The 23,014-nt window shown below is 31.3% G+C and overlaps 1 protein-coding gene across 1 annotated transcript in view; it reads right to left on the bottom strand.

The window, feature by feature from the left end:
• LOC134715498 (VWFA and cache domain-containing protein 1-like) overlaps nucleotides 1-22,478 on the bottom strand; it is a 43,346-nt gene extending 20,868 nt beyond the window's left edge. Inside the window, exons 1-14 of the mRNA XM_063577706.1 lie at nucleotides 22,316-22,478; nucleotides 21,277-21,339; nucleotides 20,038-20,202; nucleotides 18,481-18,689; nucleotides 17,095-17,263; nucleotides 15,791-16,007; nucleotides 14,621-14,746; nucleotides 10,872-10,945; nucleotides 8,511-8,652; nucleotides 7,453-7,732; nucleotides 5,770-5,881; nucleotides 5,177-5,357; nucleotides 3,450-3,583; nucleotides 373-539 (exon numbers count right to left, since the gene is read on the bottom strand). Of these exons, the coding sequence (XP_063433776.1) occupies nucleotides 373-539; nucleotides 3,450-3,583; nucleotides 5,177-5,357; nucleotides 5,770-5,881; nucleotides 7,453-7,732; nucleotides 8,511-8,652; nucleotides 10,872-10,945; nucleotides 14,621-14,746; nucleotides 15,791-16,007; nucleotides 17,095-17,263; nucleotides 18,481-18,689; nucleotides 20,038-20,202; nucleotides 21,277-21,339; nucleotides 22,316-22,450 (2,174 nt within the window). The 5' untranslated portion in view covers nucleotides 22,451-22,478. The remainder of the gene's footprint in view (nucleotides 1-372; nucleotides 540-3,449; nucleotides 3,584-5,176; nucleotides 5,358-5,769; nucleotides 5,882-7,452; nucleotides 7,733-8,510; nucleotides 8,653-10,871; nucleotides 10,946-14,620; nucleotides 14,747-15,790; nucleotides 16,008-17,094; nucleotides 17,264-18,480; nucleotides 18,690-20,037; nucleotides 20,203-21,276; nucleotides 21,340-22,315) is intronic.
• Nucleotides 22,479-23,014: the final 536 nt, after the last annotated feature.

Raw genomic sequence — 23,014 nt, forward strand, 5'->3', positions numbered from 1 at the left:
ATGAGAAATCTATAAAATATGCAATGATATGTCACTTTTCAGATGTTTTTGTTTGGGTCAAAATGAAAGTCGGCGCATCCGTGTTCATTCTCAATCTTTATATATGTTATGTAAGTATCATCAATTTCAACTTGCATTTTAATATAAAGAAGTAACACAAACTCGGCCACTTCCATTTGAAATGGAAACCGTCTTAAATTTAACTCAAATGCTAAAATTGTGAAAATTTCAGTTATTTAGCATGACTTTATGATGCTAGTCAAAAAACATTCCAATAAATAGCTAAACGAGTCTTACGTATTTCTTTAAGTTATGATACAGAACAAACCAGTGCAACACTTTACATAACACTTTAATAGATATGTTTCTCACCAAGGTCTTTTTTCATGGTCAAAGTTTTTATGCATCAAAATTCCCGGATAAGTCCTCATGATTCCTGATTTTGTACCAATGTATCGCCATGATACAAAGCTGACTTGGTTTTGCTTCCAAAACTGCTCAGCTTTATAAGTAGCCCAAACAGATGATCGCACTGTTGACTGTAAAAGTTTTGATAGAACTAGCAGTATTTATTCATTCTTGAAATTTTAAATGTGGTGTATTTTTTTTACGGTATCACTGAATAATTAAATGTTTGAGACAAATGGCATTTTTAAAAATATAAATTATAAAAGGACAATATCAGAAAGATAATGGTTAAAAAAAACCACCACCTTGAATCACCATTCAATCGTCTGCAATTGTCATCACGATTTTGTTTGTTTATATAGACGTTTTTTCTCTATCTCGGTGTGACCAAACAAATGTAACCTGTAACAATGTGGAAGATATATAGATGTATGTCACATTATATTTAACTTTGACTTACAAGAGATACATATAATGTAGCTATTTTTTGCATAATTATATAATTAAGGTGGTATGGGTGTCTTTCGCCATCTTGGATTGTAAAAAACAGAGAATCTAAGGTCCATATTTTCTATCAAATTAGCAAAATTTTATTCAGGAATTCAGATATTTAATGTGAAATTTCATTTAAAAGAACCAATTTATAAGAATATAACTTAGAAATAATAATATTTTTACAAGTGTAGATTATTTTTGGTTGTTTTTGAATATTTTCAAATTGGCATTTTAAGGGGAGGTAACTCTATTAGAGTGCATTTTCTGAAGGACTCTACATGAAATTTTCCTATTTTGTCTTTTTGCCGGAAAAAACGTACGGTGACTCAATCTTTTCTTTTGATATTCTCAAAGCATTGTATGAAAGTAATCTTTTCCTAATTTATTTTACAATTCTATCATTTTGTTTAGTGTCTATTCACAAAATGGTGTTTTTTCCTGTATAATCCATACCAAATTTGTCATTTTGTCACAACCTGTAGCTTGAGAAAATGCGCGGTGACCTATCATTTTTATAATATTTTTGAACATGTATCAATAGATACTAAATTTTGACAAAGTATGAACAAATTCTATCATTTTTATTTTAGACTCCCATACCACCTTAAGGCTTGGTATATTCATGTTATGTTGTCATTTTAATGATTTATTTAACATTGTCTTTTAAGCGGTAGTTTGGCATATCATATAACCAGGTTCAACCCACCATTTTTAATTTATTAAAATGTCCTGTACCAAGGCAGGAAAATGGACATTGCTATATTATAGTTCGCTTCTGTGTTTTTACATTTTAATGTTGTGTTTCTGTTATGTCGTAGCTAGTCTCCTATTATATTTGATGTGTTTCCCTCAGCTTTAGTTTGTAACCCGGATTTGTTTTTTTCTCAATCGATTTTTGAATTTCGAACAGCGGTATACTTCTTTTGCCTTTATATATAACGATTTTGAAGATTTAATAAATTTTTGATCAGCTGACATTGAATACAAAATATAAGCAACTTTTTTGATAGGATCATATAGTGACACGTGTATAATCCTGATCATCACTATCAGAAATATATAAAACCCTCAACATTATAAAACAATAATTCCAAAATATATGCCTATATATATCTAATAACAAGACAATATCCATGTTTTCCATAATATTGTATTCACTTATGACATAGTGAATTTATTCTTTCGATACATTTATATTGACATTGAATTCATATATATTGAATTCACATATATCAAATTCATATATATTGAATTTATATATATTGAATTCATATATATTGAATTTATATATATTGAATTTATATATATTGAATTAATATATATTGAATTCATATATATTGAATTTATATATATTGAAATCATATATATTGAATTTATATATATTGAATTCATTGATTTGGAGGCACACGTACGATGTTTACGATTTTCTAAGAGGAAAGGGGGATTGAATGTCACATCCTGCATTTTTTCAACGAAGAATGAATCAAGCCTGTTTCCTTTACATTAACTTTATCCCCAAATGGTAACTTGTTTACCTCTGAAATCTTTTTGTACATTAATTACTTGCGAAGGCTCATTTTAAAAGTCTCAAATGTGTAAAACAATCACTTTTTATTTGAAATGGTTCTTGTTCCCGTCTACACCGAAGTGCTGACTACTGGACTTGTGATACCCTCGGAGACGAAACGTCCAACAGCAGTGGCATCAACCCAGTGGTGTAAATAGTTATCAAAGGTACCAGGATTATAATTTAGTACGCCAGACGCGCGTTTCGTCTACATAAGACTCATCAGTGACGCTCATAACAAAATATTTATAAAGCCAAACAATTGCAAAGTTGAAGAGCATCGATTATCCAAAGATCCAAAAATACGGCAAAGGTTATCTAATCCAGGGATAAGAAAATTCTTAGTTTATCGAAAAATTCAAAGTTTTGTCAACAGAAAAGTTATAATAATGACCACTTAATTGATATTCATGTATCTTATATGGTATATCAATGCATGACACAAAATCACCAAACGCAACTGCATAAACTGTTTATATCGTGACAAGAAACAATGAAACCTTCAACCTCAAAGCAAGTTTAAGGCACTGATTATGTCATATATATTTGATAAAACAGGAAATGTCGTTCTTTGTTATTCCATTTTTTTTTATGAGATGAGTATTGCAAGAAAGATGCACAACTAATTTAAATAGGGCAACGAAATTCACTGCAATAAACTGAAGGTATGATGTTTTTAAAAATGTTTGAAGCAAACAACAACGATCATACATTGTTATTCTTAATATGACAATTTAATTGGCTTACATGGTTTGATATTTCGACTTCGGAGAATAAATATAGTTGCTTTGGTTTAAAAGAAAGTTTAATGGTCAAATCAAAGCAGTATTTGAAAAAGAGGATGAAGATATATGTACCATGAGAACATCCAAAACAAATGATGGAAAAAAAACTGACAAAAAATGTCATAACAACGCAATAGTTTTGCCACTGATTTAATAAAACATCACTCATTTGCTTGCTTTTTTTTTTAACTTACCTTAAACCCTGGATTACTTCCCTGTTTCTTGATATAATTTTCATATTTCGTGACATTCTGGGCTGTTTCGTCACTATCTATGAATTGAAACGGGTTCTTGAAAGCAGACTGTGTAAATTTGACAGAACTGTGAGCTGAAAGATCAAATTGAATAATAATCGAAGTATTCTATGCAATTATTGAAACCTTGAATAAGAATTGCAGACAACATTCTTATTGCATTTAAGAGATTAATGAAGATGTCCTAAAATGCGTTCGGACGGACCAAATTAAGAAGAGAGTGATTTCTAATCACGAGCAATGCGGCGATACTGTTCTGATATACTGTTACTCTCCGGTGGGATTGAAATATTATGTTTTGAACGTTTCGTGTGATTAGTAGGTCAAGCTCGCATTATTTAAATAATGTTAGATTTATTATATAACAAACAAAAAAAATTACAGAGCAAAAATTTAGAAGCAGTTTTGATCTTACTTAACTGTGGTCGTAAAACAAGATCAGCAATATAATTTAGAATTATGGTGTTAAAAAAACAGCGTTTATTTCTTTTCAATCAGAAAGTAATTTTTATACTTTAGTTTTCCTCTTTGGTATCCCCGGAAATGTTAGAAAAACGAACACCTGTACTCAGATACCAAAGTGTTCGACAAACTCCACTTTCTGTAACAGCTATTACGTCCCACAGGTCAATGAGAAATTGTTAATAAAAAGTTTATATCTTAAATTTAATATTCGGGTAAATTGAAAGGTTGAAATATATCAAACATTAACGATGATTTATTAATTCGAAGGTTATAAGGATAAAGTAACAGTTAGTTACCAAAACTCTTTTGCGTTATTCCTATCTCTTGGTATATCGTATCAACACATGTTATAGAAGTAATACGACGGAAGTGATATGTTAATCATCTGATTTATACTCCGGAACACCATAGACCATCACCGGTTTTACCCAGGTTTTTTGTTGTGTATGTTTTATCTTGTATACTTTTTGTGTCTTTTTGTATTTTCCGATGGCGTTGTCGCGGTCTTTTTTTTCCTTCTTATTCGTTTAAATATATCAACTCGGTATTTTTGGCCCTTTTTGTTTTTGATGAGTACCGTCACCGGCATTGTTTTAATATTAATTTTGATGACGTTTTACTGAAAAGATTTGAGTTTCTTTCATTTGTGGTCATAGCCTTATCAACTTTAGTGATGTAAATTGAATGATTCCAAACATAGTGTAAATGATACAATTCATGGCAATATATAAGTTATGAAATAATCAACTCAATTTTCAATTGTAACCATTGAATTATACAATCAAATATAGTGATACCATAGCACAAAATAGTTAGTGATAATGTGGTTCTTCCACTTTTGTTTTTTTCATGTTTACAATTTTCCTGAGCACCATATATAGTCATCCGTATTTGATTTTTGGAGCATTAAATATCGTAAAATTTGGGGGTTTTTTTCTAAAGAGAAGTTCATTGTCTAAGATTGTAGATAGTATTGTGTAACAACCAGCTTTGAAAAATAACCTCGTTAATATACCCATTGATCTATAATTAGACCCATAAGTGGCATACGGTTGCTGTCTGCTCTTTGGTCGGAGTGTTGTCTTTTTTTTACATATTCCCCAATTCCATTCTCAATTTTTATTAACATAACAACTATATCCTTGCACAAATACATAAATGTTAACTGTGAATTTGATTCAAGATTCACAAAGTCTACCTACCCATTGTAGCTCGTCTCCTGTAAAATTTACAAGTTTTAAAGTTGTCCCTCGAAAGACTCCGATTATGGAACATAAACACATTTTGCAGATCTGTGTCGCTAAGTGGAAACTGTAATTCGTCGATTTCGGAGTATGATTTGTTCACCAGAACAATACACAGAGAAAAGTTACTCCGAGGTACCTGTAAAACATCATATCTCTCTTGTATATTTTGTCGCTAGGCTATTTTTCTGTTTATATTGTGTTATGTGACAAAAAAAAGAAACGAGGCAAATATATATAACAAGAAAGAATAAACAAACGCAAGGAAGCTATTACAACAACGAATTACGATTGAGATTGAATTACAAAACGTATCTGTTTCTGTTAAGATGACCAAGTGACGAATGCGACATAAGTATAACTTTCTTAAACTGAAAGTTATTTTAAATGAAAACGTTTTTTTGCTTAATCTGAAACACACTACAAAAGCAAGTTGTCACATACGCGTTTACCTTACATCATTATATATATTCAACACTTATATTCTTAAATTGTTTATTTTCCTTTTGTTAAAATATTTTAACCTTAAAACTTGTTTTATATGAACTTACAGGACCCCAATGAAAATGTGCTTTTAGGGTGATATCCTTGCTGCCCTCATTAACAAGTTTTCCACGTGGTTTTGTGAACAACTTATTAAACTCTAAAGTTCCATTTCCTCCACTGAAATATGTAAGTGCTTGTATCAAAACAATTTATAATCAAATTGAAATATATGTTAAAGGTTCGTTTCATTTATTGATACAATCAAATGAAATGCTTTAGCATGCGGAAACACACAGTCAAAATTAATGTTCAAGATTGCTTCTTGACATTTTCTACCTTTATAATCCCTATTTACCGATATAATGTCCTACTATGTTGAATTTGATTTGGTTTTTTTATTTGAGCAGTTGGTTTTCCGATGAGTATTTGTTTTGCAAGACTGCTGGCCGACTTGTTTTATTTACTAATTTGAAGCAGATTTCATTTAGAACGATATCAAAGACAAAACAAAATAATCCTGCACATTCTTTAACTTGATGGTATATATATATAGTTAGGATATTCCGTCACTATATAACTCTTATTTAAATGAGTGGGTAAGTCTCATATACCACTGATAACTTGATATTACGGATGCAATCAAAAGTATTAACTTAGCTTGATATCTTGAACTTTTCCACGATACTGACACAGATGGACGACTTTCAACTAAAATCTTATACAAACGTACTGATTTCAGTTGTCTAAAAGTCAACTACCAAGCAGAAACATACTCTACTCTATCGTTTAACTTAAACACATTTACTTTTTTTTTATGTAACACTCGCGCATGTTCACTGTACTGACTTTAGTAACAGTGACGTGATCTTTCAAAAATTGCTGCTCAAATATAACTATGAGGAAAAACGGCTTCAATTAACACTTTATAAGTTTTCCAGTCGGAATCATGAATTGGCTGACAGATCCAATGTGTTGATATCTCAGTTCACTAGGTTAAAATAGTGAACGTTTTCTTGGTCCTGGCTCATTATATTTTAGATGCAAGTATCGGCGTTTTATTTGTATTTTATCGATTTTGTACTGTTTCAAAAGTGACATTTGACTTCGCGTGATGTACATGTAGCATGACAGATGATGTAGGATTATCAGGAGATGTTTACCCAGCCGTCGATCCGTCCGTGTTCCTTGTCTTGGTTATATTTGAATTCATCCTGTTTTCCTAATGATTGTTTAAAACCTTTTATAAATTTACATAATTTGAACATCAGTAGTCTATGTGTTAAAAACCCACTTTATCCTTTTAGATCTTAAATAAGACAAACTTACTAGAAAGCAAATATCGATGTCGAACAAGATCCAATATAAGCTTTGAATTGAGATTGATAATTATTTTGTTAACACAAAAGGTTTTGACATGGGATACATTGCTGATTATTCTTTAAGGTAACGTTTTATTTACCGAGTCATTCTTCTTTTGTCCATTAATTGGTCATTTTTAACAAACGTGACGAAATTGAGATCACCTTTAGTGGATGCGTTCAATTTCTTCATGCGGCTCATTCTTTTTTTTGTATATATTTTATGAAATGTGGATGCCTTTTCTGTATCTCCCGTCTATTTTCCCCGTAATTTTGAAAAAGTTATACATCCTTTACAAGAATCATAAAGATAAAAAAGTAAACAGCAAAATTAATATCTCTTAAGACCAAAATAGAAAGTGTTTTCTTATAATAACAGAAACTTTATACCTTTTCATTGATTCAATAACGAGCTTTGCATCTGATGCACGTTCAAGAACACTTATATCAACTAAAACAGGATCTTCAGAAGATTTTACAAAGGCGGCATTAGGTAACAGGGGGTGCATTAAGACTCTGCCAGTTCCATCTATCATGAATCCATAGGAATATTCTTCTTCAGAGAAGTACTCTATTTCAGACAGTAGTTCACTTATTTTCACATCAGTACACATAACTCCGTGAAACCCTGCGGCTAAATTTACAGTTCGACAGAGTGAAGTTATCAATCCTGCATTGGTATTAATATCATTTGCATTAAAAATATAGTATTTTTACATGTTTCAAATCCACAATACACATTGTAACCTATTTGATAAAAGCACGCTTAATAATAGTTTAAAACATTTCGTTGTCATCACGATTCTAACACAGCCTTACAATAACAGACACAAAAAATATACATGTGTTCCCTTCTGAAGTAGAAGGTAAATTAAGACCGCTGTGTAGCTTCTATAAATTCAATGCATTGAATAAATCTTTTAGATGTCGGACAGCTATAAGTTTTGATGTTTTAAATTTTTATAATTTATTTATAAGGATGTCAACTCCTTGCAATCAATGACAAAATAAAAATGCATTGAATAAATCTTTTAGATGTCGGATAGCTATAAGTTTTGATGTTTTAATTTTTTATAATTTATTTATAAGGATGTCAACTCCTTGCAATCAATGACAAAATAAAAATCTGCCACAGTACTCAGATGCCAGTATCTCGTATTTCACATCAAAACAAACCCCACGACTAACCTCAAATTGAAATTTTCTTAAAAAGAAATGTCAATGATAGTAAACTATCTTTCTATGATTATTATATTTGGCTCGTATCAATTTATCCGGACTATGTGGAAAACACAAATCTTATGTTTAAGACCTTAAAGTAATTTTACATCTGAATCTAAAAATCATATAATGCTATTCCAAAATCAACAAATTAGACGTGATTTCATATGAGTTCTTGGGAAAAAGTATAATAAATATTATCTTTAAACTGTTGTACTCGCCCGTACCGATTTTAGAATATGGGTCAACATATGGTGACGTAAACGTCTGGTCAGACTGGCCGTGTGCAATCAGATTATCGTAAAATGTTGCCAATTTTACAGAAAATAGATTCAGTGTGGATGTATCAAAGTGTTCGAAATGTCCCCTCTGAAAATAAATTGTTGATTCAATTAACATGATCAATGTTAAATCAATAAATAAGCTATTAAAGTTTGGGTCTTTTTTTGTATAAGTGTTGTAATTTGATCGGTATTTTTAAGTTTGCCATATGAGTAAGATGTCTTGTCTAATTATAAATAAAGGCAACAGTAGTATACTGCTGTTCGACTGTCATAAATCGAATGAGAGAAAATAAATCGTTGAAATAGTTAGAGAATTTAGATTTGATATAACCAAACGCAAAAACCGTGGAAAAGCGAAACGAAAGACTTTCGAAAACACTGTCAGAACCATCAAATCAACCTTTCTTATACTTAAGTATAACTAACATTTGAAAATGCCTGTACCAAGTAATGAATATGACAGTTGTTGTCCATTCGGTTGCTGTGGGACTTTCCGTTTTGAATTTAATCCGAGTTCAGTTTTTTGTGATTTTACTTTCTACTCTTTTCATTAGGTTTACCGACCTCGTTAAAACGAACATATGATGCATTTTGGATTGCATACACCAAGCAATATTTTCAGAAAAGTTTCGTTAGGATACTTCATCAAAAAAAATTGGTAGTGCAAAAGATCAAAACCAAAATTAAATACTGAAATGATTCATGATTCATTTTAGAAATTATTAAGAAAATAAGGTTCCAACAGACTCGTGCAATTTGATCTAATAGAGCTTTTGGTTAGAATCTTACATTTCAAATTTGTATTACGTAGTTTTGATTTAACCTTGAGATTCAAATTACAGGCATTGAGGAATCAGGACGAAACTATACATAAAAATACTTTGGACACAAAACAAATGTTAAGTTTAAAAATAATCTATACTTCTTGGTTGATAACGCAGTCCGTGGAATATTCAACTCGATGGTATCATCAGCTTAGCAATCAGAATTTCGGTACCATAGTGATAAATTACATACTTGTTTTCTTATTCTACTTTTTCATTCGAGCCTTTTGTAGACAAACATGTTTAATCATACATTTATTTATGCATTTGTTTAGAAAAGATGATTTGATTGTACATACTTAGAGAATGACAATTGCACTGAACAGCATGAAAACATTAAGACAGGTTGTGTGCCAAAAGTGGTATCCCTTTTCTTAAAAAAAACCCTACACAATACAATCACCCCAACTTATAATGCTTATATGATTTCAGACAAATGTTAACACATCCTCTTTTGGCACTTATATGGCGGCCTTATAGTGTAAATGTTAGAAACTATAATAGAGAGGAGCATTTGAAGTTGTCCCGGCCCATGTCGTAAGGTGAAAATGCTGCATTCGTTGAAGATGAACATTTATCTAATAAGCCAAGTCTTTTAATTTCACCTTTCGGTATATTGATTATGTACTTTCTCTTAATATTTATAGATTCAGTGATAATTTAAATTTATCCAAGTGAACTTAAAATTAAAGATACTAGCTTCACCGATAAATCTGCTTCATATTTAGACCTCTTTCTCGAAATGACTACTGATGGTAGGTTGAATACCACAATTTATGACAAACGCGATGATTTTAATTTTCCTATAGTCAATTTTCCATTTCTGTTTAGCAATATCCCAGCGGCACCAGCATATGAAGTATATGTGTCTCAATTAATGCGTTACTCTAAAGCTAGCTCAAAGTTCGTTGATTTTGTTGAACGAGGAATACTGCTTTCTGCAAAAGTTGCTAAGACAGGGCTATGAATCAATCAAGTTAAAGTCATCATTCAAGAAATTTTACGGTCGCTATCATGAGTTGATTGGCTATTATGACAAAAGTGTGTCAGATATCATATCTGATATTCTTCTTCACTCATAATAACCCTTTCATCATTACCGAACTGAACAAAGAAATAACACGACGGGTACCGTATACGGTACAGGAAATGCTTACCCTTCCGGAGCTCCTGTTTTCACTCCCGTGATGTAAATGTCCCTTGGTTTTGTGAGTCTTTGTTTACTCCTGGGTTTTGATTGTTATTGTCTTATTTCCGATGTAAATATGTAACGGTCAAATAACAATTTGAAAGACTTTAAAAATGTTAAGACCTCGAGCATCACTGAAGAGATATTTATTCTTGAAATGCTCATCTAGTGCCGTGAAATTTGTATGTCTATATCATTCACATTAAAATAAATTGTGGGGTTGAATTGATGCCTGTTTGATGAGTATCCACGCTGTAACATCTTTTATTCGTTTTGATCATTAGTACATACTTGCGTAGGTCCAGAAGACGGATCATTCAAGGTCTGTTCGGACATATTGTGTAACTGAACTTTAGCCTGTTCATCTGAAAGAAAAACACCAAGTATTGATTAATGACGGATGCTTCATGAACACACAGGGACAATTGAGATTGAAAATTTGGAGGAGTTTATGTTCACTTTTGTTTTGTTGTGTTTGTGGTCGATATTGTTTTTTGCCATGGCGTGTTCAATTTGTCTTCGAGTTGTAAGTTAGAAAATTCATTTGTGCTATTTTACACAATCTTATTTTCGTCAATATTTTATTTTGGCGTTTCAGTATATATCAAAACTATTCATACAAACGATAAACGCCTCCAAACAAACTACAGGGGAATCACGATTACATCCGTACCGAGCAAAATCTACTGTAGTGTCTTGAATTCACGCTTATGTAAGCAGTTATAGGACAACGATATATTGTGTGGGAAAAAAAACTGGCTTTTATCCAAAACGCAGTTGTGAATAGCATATATATAGCCTTACTTCAGTTATATCAAACAGAAACATATCAAAACAGTCTACATTCGTCAGTTTTGTAGATATGAGGAAGGCGTTTGATTCAGTATCTAGAAGCCTATTGTGGTATAAACTCCGACGTGCAGGTATTCACGGAAAATTTCTTTCCGCTATATAGTTACTTTACGAGAATGTCAAATGTACAGTCCGCGTGAATGAAAGATACACTTCATGGTTTGATGTTGACTGTGGTGTGAAACAAGGGTGTTTGTTATCACCGGCAATGTTCGCGATCTATATTAATGATTTGTCCGAACGCATTAACAATCTACAGTGCGGCATTCGAATAGGAGATGATCTTTTAAGTATCCTTCTTTACGCCGATGATATAGTGCTTATTGCAACCGATGAAGATAGTTTGCAAAAAATGTTAGATGTTGTCTCAGATTGCTGTAGTCAGTGGAAACTTGATGTTAATCCGTCCAAGAGTGGCATAGTGCATTTCCGAAATCCGTCTTTCGATCGTAGTAACTTGTTCTAGACAAAACATTACCTATGCTACGTCATATAAATATTAAGACATGTGGTTAGATGAACATTTAACGAATGACAAAGCCGTACGCGAACTATCAAAATCAGCGAGCAGAGCACATGGTTCATTGTATGGCAAATGTATAAGCGCAGGTGGAATAACACACTCTGTATATTCCAAGTTGTATTCAACTATGGTTGAACCAGTGTTATTTTATAGTTCGGGAATATGGGGCACAAAACTGCATTCAGTTATAAACTCTATTCAGAACAAAGCAGCTAAATTTTTCATGTATATTGGAAGATACACGGCGAATACTGTGGTTCGAGGAGATATGGGTTGGACCTCGTGTTTTACGAAACAAACAACTGCATGTATACGATTATTAAGTCGGATATTGCGATCTGATGATACGCGCTTAACTCGGAAGATTACCGAGTGGACTAAAAATCGATGTAAAGGATGGTACGTTAAAGTGGAAAGGTTTGCTGAAACTGTTGATGCCACTGCTATTCTTAATGATACATTAATTTCTACAAAACCTTTTATGCGAACAATAAAGGAACACGTTGATGCTGTTGATAACAATGAATTCAAACAAGAGTTTGTAAACGGAAATAAATGAAGGACATACCGTTTATACAAAACAAACGTTAAAACAGAGTGATACCTTAAGCTAAAACTCCCCAAACATGTGCGTCGAACTGTTTCCCTGTTCCATAGCGGGTGTCTGCCGTTGGTGATCGAGACAGGCGGATATGCCCGACCGCAAACACCATTAGATGAAAGACTTTGCCGACTATGTAATGGGAACGATGTTGAAAATGAAAAACATTTTTTTGTTGTTTTGCCCATTATATGACGATCTTAGGTTTGAATTGTTTGCAAAAGCTAGAACTGTAATTGATGGGTTTGATACTCTTGATATGGACAGTAAATTCTTGTGAAGATGTACAAACTTCTTTGTCATATGCAATTTTTAAATCATAATTTTAACTCAAATAATTTATTCATTTTGGAAAGTCTTTTTACTTTTTTATAAGTATAACTGTGATACTTAATATTTCTATTTCTTATTTTTAAAGCTTAGTGTGATGATAATCGTTTTTAGAAGTTGAATTTTATACATTTAAACTATTAAAATGACTTGTTTAGTGATTTTTTTTAACCTTTAGATTTTAGAAATGTTTCTTCATAAGTGTCTCATTAGTCTACATAAGGCTGGATATTTTGTCATTTTATTTTGTGTTGTTTATGTAATTGTGTGGATATATATATGTCTGATCACCTATGTGACACCATAATAAAATAAATCATTATTATTATTATTATTATTATTATTATTATTATTATTATTATTATTATTATTATTATTATTATTATTATCATTATTATTATTTGCTTTTTTTTCTACTCATGAAACTTAAAAAATTCACAAAAATTAGCATGCGTACTCACAATTAGTCTCGGTAATTGAATTTGTTACTTACTGAAATTACATTTTTTCTCTTGAAAACTTATGAAATCTTTAAACTTGTCTATGTACTTGCTGCTTTTATTTTGCAATTTATGTGAAGCAAACTTCAAAGAAGTATTAACGAAACATCAGTTTGTACCAATTCTATTTAAATGTTTCGATTACAATGATCTCCCCTAGAAGAAATTTGTGTCCCTTTGGTTATCACGGTGAGTACGTGCAGCCATGGATTTGTGTTTTGTTAAGGAAATAAAACATCAATGAAAGGATCATATTATACTCTTTATTGTAGTGCTGTATCCATAATGTTCAAGGAAATAACATCTATTTATAGTATCGGTAAATTCAAAAAAAATATTACTGAATGATTTCGAAATAAGGGACTTAGAGTAAAAAAAGAACGTGTTTTGCTGATGAATGGGCTTTCTATATAATAGCTCACCTATATTCGTAGAATTTAATCTGTAAATTTTCAGGAAAGAAAAGTGATAATTTCTTAGTATTCTCTATACTACAGACGACAGACACACACATGACAACCTTTTTTTTGCCATTGACAGCACACCAGAAGAAAACGTGTTACTGAACCCTGTGTCCGAATCAATGCTCGAGCCTAACAGGATAATAACGTCGGACCTCGTCAGTTCAAAAAAAATTTACAAAAATCAAAATTGTGTCATTATGTAACAGATATATGACATCATTTAGAATAATGTAGTTTACTCGGTCAATACGACGGCTATAAGTGAACAATAAAATTGAGAATGGAATTGTGAAGCTACCACAGATAACACATCTTATATATGACCACAACTCAGTCCTCTGATTGGATAGATTTTCATCCGCCGACCGAAAATTAACGATTCCAATATAAAGAATTCAACATTTTCCCGCTATACTGATCGAAACGCGGGAAAATATTATTATTTTCAGATTTTCAGACGAACAACCCTAAGACTAAGTTTTATGTAAATTTTACCAAAATCCTTGACATAGCTCATGTACTTATTACAGTGTTTCTGAAGTCTTTATAGGTTGAATATTGATTCTTTTTTATGATGTTGTTATGTGTTTTGATGTAGATCAATATGTGACACTTTCATAAACTAGTATTTATCTTACTTATTTATCTTAACTTGGTATTATTGGTAATATGTTTAATGAAACTCTGGTATTATGTTCTTCCATTAAATAATTATATATGGTATTAGTTCTAGTTCAGTAAATGAATTATATGATAATGTATAACAATACCTTGTCCAATCAGGTAGGTAAACATAGAAATTTTATTTTGAAGTTTTGAATTTTCAGTACTGATAACTTGTACAGGATCAATGCCGGATGTCGATTTGCCGTCGGTGATGAAAAGAATTAAACGATCTAAAAAAAACAACAACAATACAAAACGACTGATTATTCAAGACTTTACTTGCTTGAGACATAGTTCCAAATATGCCTTAATTTTTCTTGTAAAACAAGAAAGGAGTAGGTCCGGTAGGGACCGATTTTGGCCTCAAATTTCATGTTCATCTAACAAAAGATTTTGACCACTATTTAAACACTTAAAAAATTAAAAACGATCCGATTCAAGTTCAAATATGAAAAATCTATCAAATATGCCAAAAAAATGTCATTTGTCAGATGGTTGTTGGTAAAAATGAAAGTGCCGCCTAAAATTTAACTAAAATGCTAGAACTATGAAAATTTCAGTAATTTAGCATGACTTAATGGTGCTAGTATTGGATATATGTGCATTTTATTGTCAAAAACATGTATGTAGCAGAAGCAATCTACTATCCAATAAATATTTAAAAGTTTACATTTTAACAGTTTTGTAAAACTGCTTTATTTTGGGGACAAAAAGTAGTCTTACTGAATCTACTCCTTTAATACTGTCAAATCATTTATTATTGTGGGTAACACTTTTTTTAAATTGAGTGGAACTTGCATTTTTGTGGATATTTGAATTTGTGTCCTTGTTCATGTCTGTATATAATTCACCAGGAAATTTGTGTTTTGTTGCACATTAAAAATTAAGGTTCACACAATGTTGAAACAAAATTGATCCTTCACTTCGCTTGCTGTTTGAAAACCTTTTTAATTATTGTTGTATACCATATTAGTGTTTTCTATTATTGTGTTGTACAACGATCAGACAGTAAGTTTTATTGATTAAATTAACTTACGCTTGTCATTACAAAGCTTTTCGAAGCCTACTACTCGGTTTGTGTTTGCCTAATTGTTGAAGGCCGTACGATGACATAAACTTAATTTTTTACTTCATTTGGTTTCTGTTAGAGAGTTGTCTCATTTGCAATCATACCACAATTTATTTCCACATGAAATGAATATTAGAATTTTTTTGTATGTTTAATATTCTCATTGATATATATTTCCACGATTGTTAATTCAATAAAAAGTTACCTCGGTTTTCAACTTTTACATTGTCATTGGAAGAATTGAAAAATCTAAAAGCAGCAACCAATGACTTTTCAAAGTTTTTCAAATCTGACTGCCCAACGTTTACACTGAAGACAAACCCTATTAGTTTGTCTGTATTTTCTTTTGTGGCAAATGCAAGCTCACTGTGATAACATTCGGATGGAGAGATTGCATCTTGATTGAATGTGACAACTCCAACCTAGAAATATATATAAATGAAAATTATCTATTTTGTAAAGAGATTTCCCTTCTTGAATTGAACTAGTATTGTTGATGTATACCTAACAACAAAATTGTTTTCATTTACCTGTGTATAATATTTTGCAAATGGCGAATGGCGAATATATTTTCAAGCTTATTGGTTTTTTTTCTGTAAATGTTTTTAACATTTCACAAGTATATAATCCTGTTACTTTAATTAATCATCTCATATTTTATTAATTCAGTGTGTGTTCCCTTTGCTAATATGTGTTTTTATTGCGTTAAGCCATTTTCAATAATATAGTACTGTGTTTTGCAATGTTGTAATTTTACACTATTGTTTTAAATAAGGGTGAAGGTTTGTTACTATTAAAACGTTTAAACCCGCTTCAATCGTTTGCACATGTCCTAAGTCAGGATCTGATGTTCAGTAGCTGTCCTTTGTTGATGAGGTTCATTAGTGTTTCTCGTTTGTCGTGTTTTTATAGAGATAAGATTGTAGGTTTTACCGGTTGAATGGTTTTACACTATTTGCTGTTCGGTGTGGGTTAATGCGCCGTGGTGACGATAATGGTTTGCTTTTATAAAGTTTGATTTCGTTGGAGAGTTGTCTCATTGGCACTCATACCACATCTTGTAATATCTATGAATGCATTGCATATACAATAAAGCAAAAACGGTTAAAATATAAGAATGTGTAAATGTATTATTGTTAAAAAGTACAACACACAGAAGAACTCGGTATGCCCTTTATCTTGGTATGTCTCACAGTTCGGTGAAAGATGTTATAAATCTGCGGATATGTATAATGCCAAATACAAACTTGTTTTGCGCTTTCTTAAACTGTTTGTGATAAGATTTCATTACTGTTGTCTGAAGTATCGGATGTAATTCTAAACCATGTTTTCGTGTACTTTTTGTTCCCTTGCTATTATCTTACTTTTATAGAAATAAGGAAATATTACATTAGTAACTTTTAAAATATCATAGAAAAATGCCTTCAAACTGATGAATTTCGTTGATAAATTATTTTTGTAGTTTTAATAGTAACGATTATTATTTTAGGGCCATGTTAATTTACTTACTCTGTCATTAGGCTTTAGTGTCTGAATCACATTGTTTGCTGCTTCTCTTGCAATGGAGATTTTTTGTTTTGATTGGACACCTCCAGATTGTTGTAACATTGATTCACTTGTATCCATTACAATAACGACATCTTTATCCGTAGGAGAAGCTGTTGAAGCATATGGAGTCCTGAAAGAATAAAACGTAAACATCAATCAATCAACCAGAAATACATGTAAGATAGTCTCATAATTAAGGGGTCTCGCGGGTCTAAATCATTTTTTTTTTAAATTAATATAGGATTTCGCTATCGCTATGTTTAAATGAACTTTATCTTATACAGTTTATTTTTTTGCTGAAAATATTATACCAGCGAGCCTCCTTAAACAGCACAGATAAACTAAAATTATAAAAAGTCTTGAATTGGCATTAAGAGATAAAAGTAAACATAATGTTATTTTTGATTTGTTTAATCATTAACAAATTGATGAATAAATAGTAGCTGATAGAAAGCTAACGACTATCCTGTAAATACGAAATAGTTTTTTAAACATCAGCAATCCATTCTTGAGTACTAATTTTTTTTTTATGGATATGCTGTTTCAATATAACCGTGTTTACTTGTCACTTTCACTTAATGAATAGTTTACATAACTATAAGAAGATGTGATATGATTGCAAATGAGACAACTGGTCTCAATAGCTCAAATCCAGTGGATTTAAGCCAATATAGGCGACCGTATGGTCATCAGCAATGAAAAAATAACATAATGTTAAGTCGGGTTTAAAATACTCCGACATGAAAATTTTTAAACAATTCAAACAAAATCATAGGGCTTATTTATAACGAAACAGTTTAATACAAACGAAAATGACAGACACAAACCAACAACAACCACTGAACTACAGGCGAGACTTTAAAGATGTTTGTGAGCGCTACCCTCCTCCAACTTTTGATGGTGGTGTAGCAGCACAAAATAAGAACAAATCATGAACATCAGTCGATGCGCTTTACTCATCAGATCGATACAAAGAAAAGCATCAAACATAATCACATGCAGATAGGGGTGTTTAATATAGTTATTAGAAAAAATGGCTGAAATTTTGAATTAGATAATCATGCGGTCGCCTTTAAAAATAAGGTGATCATTGCTATCTCAATTTTACAACTTGTGAGAGCTGTTTGAATCCATCGTACGTATGATATATTCCCTACATTACCACGTTTATTGTTATGGTGTTGATTTTGTACTTATTATTTCACAAATGTAAGTTGTAATATATTTTTTGCCGGTATTACCCACTATTTGGTACATATTTATAGACCGCTTTTTTTGTTTTTAATACTGAACGATCAGACAGATTGAAAACATTTTTGTATGCAATCTAAAGTAATTTAATCTTACGTAAATCTTGGATCGAAATACTGACAGTCTGTCCACTTTGTTGCAGGATATAATACAAATACACCTTCTGTAGTACTGTAATGCTGCCACAAAAGATTCCTATTGTTTTGGTAATCTTTCTTCATTATGTCACTGATATCATCGGTCGGATATTTTAAGTTAAAACTTTTTATCGAGGAAGTAGTTACACATGCTTGTTCAAAGTCGACCTGAAAACATCGAAAATGTCAAATCATTAGGGATTCACAATAATTGAATTTACATATTATATTTGTATTTACATAAGCATCGTAGTTTATTGCTATTTATGGAATTAAAAAAGCATTAAAAATGCAAAATATTAAAATGTAGGCAGATGAAGGCAGACTGTGAATAAACTCATCATAGATACCAGGACTAATTTTGTATATACGCCAGACGCGCGTGAAATACCTCAGATTTTTCTGTTAAAATCTTGACCATTTGGTAAAATTGTATTCGATAATAAATACGGAGAATAAAATACTAAAACACACTTCCTATATTAGTTCCGAGGGAATGATCCCCTCAGTAGTCAGTACTTTGGTATTGACATGATTTATACCAAACTTTTCTAAAATTGTCCTTATATAATTTCGACATTTTATAGGATCTAATTCCAAATCGACCTTGGTCATATAGCTCTTCAAATGTTTCGGTCATTTACCATCCTCGGATTTCAGATATTTAGCTTTGAACGTTCATGATGAAGGTTAATCTAGAATACTGTGCTTTGGACGCATGAAATTATAAACACGTGGTTTTAATTGTTTTTCTCAACATGTTCAACATTTATGGACATATTTCAGTTCCAATTCTTCAGCAAGCAAATCTTTCTATGAAATATTTTTTTATTAAGAATTTAAGTCATTCGACTATTGATAGACGTAAATTTACCTAACATTTTGATTACAGCCTTGCCCTACAGTATTTTGTGGATAGTAATCTCATTTCAAATGGTACCACATTTCCTTATATCTAACTAATCCATAGCTATGAATAAGACTAGTTCTGGTTGACGAAAGAATATCAGATTCAAGTAAACGATTGTTTCGATAGACGCTGACTATATGTTTTTCGAATAGCGTTGACAAGAGTGGCGTGAAGTTTACTGACCCAGCAAAACGGCAATAGGCCGACGTTTTGTCTCATGTACATGAGATGAATTTAAGTAAAACATGGATTCTTCAGTTTATCATGTTTATTTTTGTTCGTATCAAAAGCTTCAAACATCCTTGAGACTTGCAATTTATTCTAAATGGTATAATATTTTTTTATGTATCATAAATTCTTTTTTCAAATGAATGTTCTGTATTTTTGTACATTAACTTGAATTTCCTATTGCGATATGGAAATTTAAAACAAAAAGTTATGCAATATCTCTTTTTAAGCAAAATTTTTTGTGGAACTGTGTATGCAATAACGTATTTTGATAAGCAAAACAAAATATGAACTATCAGACAATGTATCATGTTGTAAGCAAAGCTGCTTTTATCTTACAATAACTTTTTATAAAAAAAAACATAAAATTGATCTGACCTTTGTCTGAAATTTCAGTGCGTAGTTAAGACTTTTGTCTGATAAATCACAACAATTTGGAAGACCAATTGTATCAGAGTCTTTGTTAACTGACACAAGTTTATCCTTCACATTGTTCAACACTCTGTCTAGATTTACTATTGTAGTATCAAGATTGGATTGAATCTGAAACAATTATATTATTTAATGTATTTTCAGTATATAATAAATTTTCAGTTTTATACACAACATTTTCAAAGGAGTAGACACGAAGTGTCGAAGGTTGTTCTTAATTAAAAAAATAAGGCAATAAAACAGAGAATGTTCTTATATTTTTTAGATGTTATTCAACTTCAGAGCGCACTTTATACTACGTTATTGACGGGAGGTTGATAGTCATGAAACCAGGTTCAACCAACCATTTCAAGTCAAGAATATGGCAGGTGTTATCAAATATTTAATTTTCATGTATGATGACGTTTGTTTTTGTTGCAATTCAGTGTATCGGTTGTTCCTTTGTTTTCACGTTATTATTGAAGGGTATCCTCGTTTGAGATTGTAACACATATTTGATTTCGCTCATCGATCTTTCAACAGTGGTATACTAATGTTGCCAATATTTATCATGCAGTCTGGATATTGCAATGATCACACAATCGTATTTATCAAAAAACTAGTAAACAGTCGTTATCATTAAATGCCATTCTGTGTCAAAATGCAGATTTAAGCAAAGAGGTAAACCAATTGAATGCGGTATTTATACAACACAAGATGGCGATATGTAAATAATGATTCATGCTCTAGATTGATATACAATTTCAAGTAATTTCACCTGTTATTTTGCTGGTTAATTTTTTCTTCATACACCACTGTTCATACGGTTGTCGCTGGTTCATATCTAACTTATTTGTTTCTCGTTAACCTTTTTTTTTTAATTATGACGTTAGCTTTCTCAATTGAATTATGTCATATTTGTCATTGCTTGGCCTTTTAGGTAGCATATTGTTAACAGCAATACACCTGTAGTAGCTATATATCTGATAAAGTGCTCCCACACTGTAAACGAGACCTATGACTTTGGTTCTTCTTGACATTCTAGTTTAAGCATGCTCACTCTAGAAATGCTATCATCTTGTTTTCTGATACTAGGAATCAATCGTTTCCTATTTGAATTGTTTTTAATTCAGAAATAAATTTTAAACCATAGTTTTTCATTTTTATTTTTACATGTTAATTGTACCATTTCATCATTCTACTTACTCTTTTCAATATTTCATCTCCTGTGTCCGCTTTTTGTACATAAGGAAACTGATTAAATTGTTTCTAAAATTAATCAATCATTAATTGAATAATAAATCACACTTACACTATGAACACATTTCGTACATCCAAAGCGCTAGATGGACTAACCATCATCATGAACGCTTAATCATCAATAATGTTAAATCTCCTACTATGCTTGTAACTACTATCCATTATTGTTTAGGGGCCAGCTGAAGCCCGAACTCGGATGCGGAATTTTCTCAATGAGTTGAAATTGCAATAGGTTTTGTGAAAATTTTGTATCCTTGACACACTCATGTTTTCAATTCTCTACTCTATCAACCGCTATGCGAATCGCACAACCGTATTCATGTGACGAGCAACATTTATGTGAGTGAGACACAAAACTCATCATATTGGCCAATCAATTCGTTATGGTGACTAATAGCTATCAAAGGTACCAAGATTATAATTAAGGACGGCAGACGCGCGTTTCGTCTACATAAGACTCATCAGTGACGCTCATATCAAAATATTTATAAAGCCAAACAAGTACAAAGTTGAAGAGCATTGAGGATCCAAAATTCCAAAAAAATTGTGCAAAATACGGCTTAGGTAATCTATGCCTGGGATAAGAAAATCCTTAGTTTTTTGGAAAATTCAAAGTTTTGTAAACAGGAAAGTTATAAAAATGACCACATTATTGACCTACGCAATGTAGATTTCTGTCAATTCTTCTGCATACATCTGTTGTTAGGACATTTTTACAATAAATGAAGTTGTAAGTATGAAAAAACACATGCGTAAGGTATTGATTAAGATATATAACAACAATATATATAAAATCTGTTATTTTCTGTTTATATATTCCCACTACCTATATATATTTATATATTTATGCAATTAAATATAACACAATTTTCTTCTAATTTAGTCATGTATTCATCATGCAAAAAATGACAAAGAATGTTATTTTGGGAAAACAGTTAGTCACTGGAAATATTTGGGCGGTCTGCTGTGTAATTATATGTTTTACCTGCAAATAATTAACACCAATTTTTTCTTTAATAATTTTCAAATGGTTGGCTAATAAATTTCCATCTATGCTATCATCTGCTGCCACACCAGACTTTGATCCAACACACATCATCAGGATGAGAAAAATCTTCATCTCAATTTGTATTGAAATGAAAATTTCAAATCCTTTAATAAAAATGGTCTATGTTTTTGCTGTTTGAGAAATGAATAAAAGATGAATAAAAAGTTAGCGTTGCATGTGCAAAAACTTGTCTTAGTTGTGCAATCGTTTAGCAAATATGAGTAAATCTGCCTGATCACACGTCATTTTTACCTTATCTAAATACTACACATGTATGGTCAAAACATTTCTTAATCAATCTCAATGTTTAAAAAACAACCACCCATGATTATGATGATAAGTTACTTATTTTTCTATTTGTTGATATATAGGAATATTTACATAAAAGTCAAACATTTAGGACTATTTTTTTAAATTATATATAGAAATGTATTATGTAATCTTCATATAATCTAGACCTGGGTAACATTAAATAATATGTTTCGACATACCAAAGCTCCATGTGATTTACACATGCAAATGAAGAAGAACTGTATAACGCATAACGCAAAACATATGTTATAAGTGGAAAATTAGAAACAACGAGTTCAACTAAACGTGGTGTATATGTTTTTTTTTCGCGTTTTACACTCATTC

The sequence above is a fragment of the Mytilus trossulus genome, chromosome 1 (assembly GCF_036588685.1).
Source record: "Mytilus trossulus isolate FHL-02 chromosome 1, PNRI_Mtr1.1.1.hap1, whole genome shotgun sequence".
NCBI lineage: Eukaryota > Metazoa > Mollusca > Bivalvia > Mytilida > Mytilidae > Mytilus > Mytilus trossulus.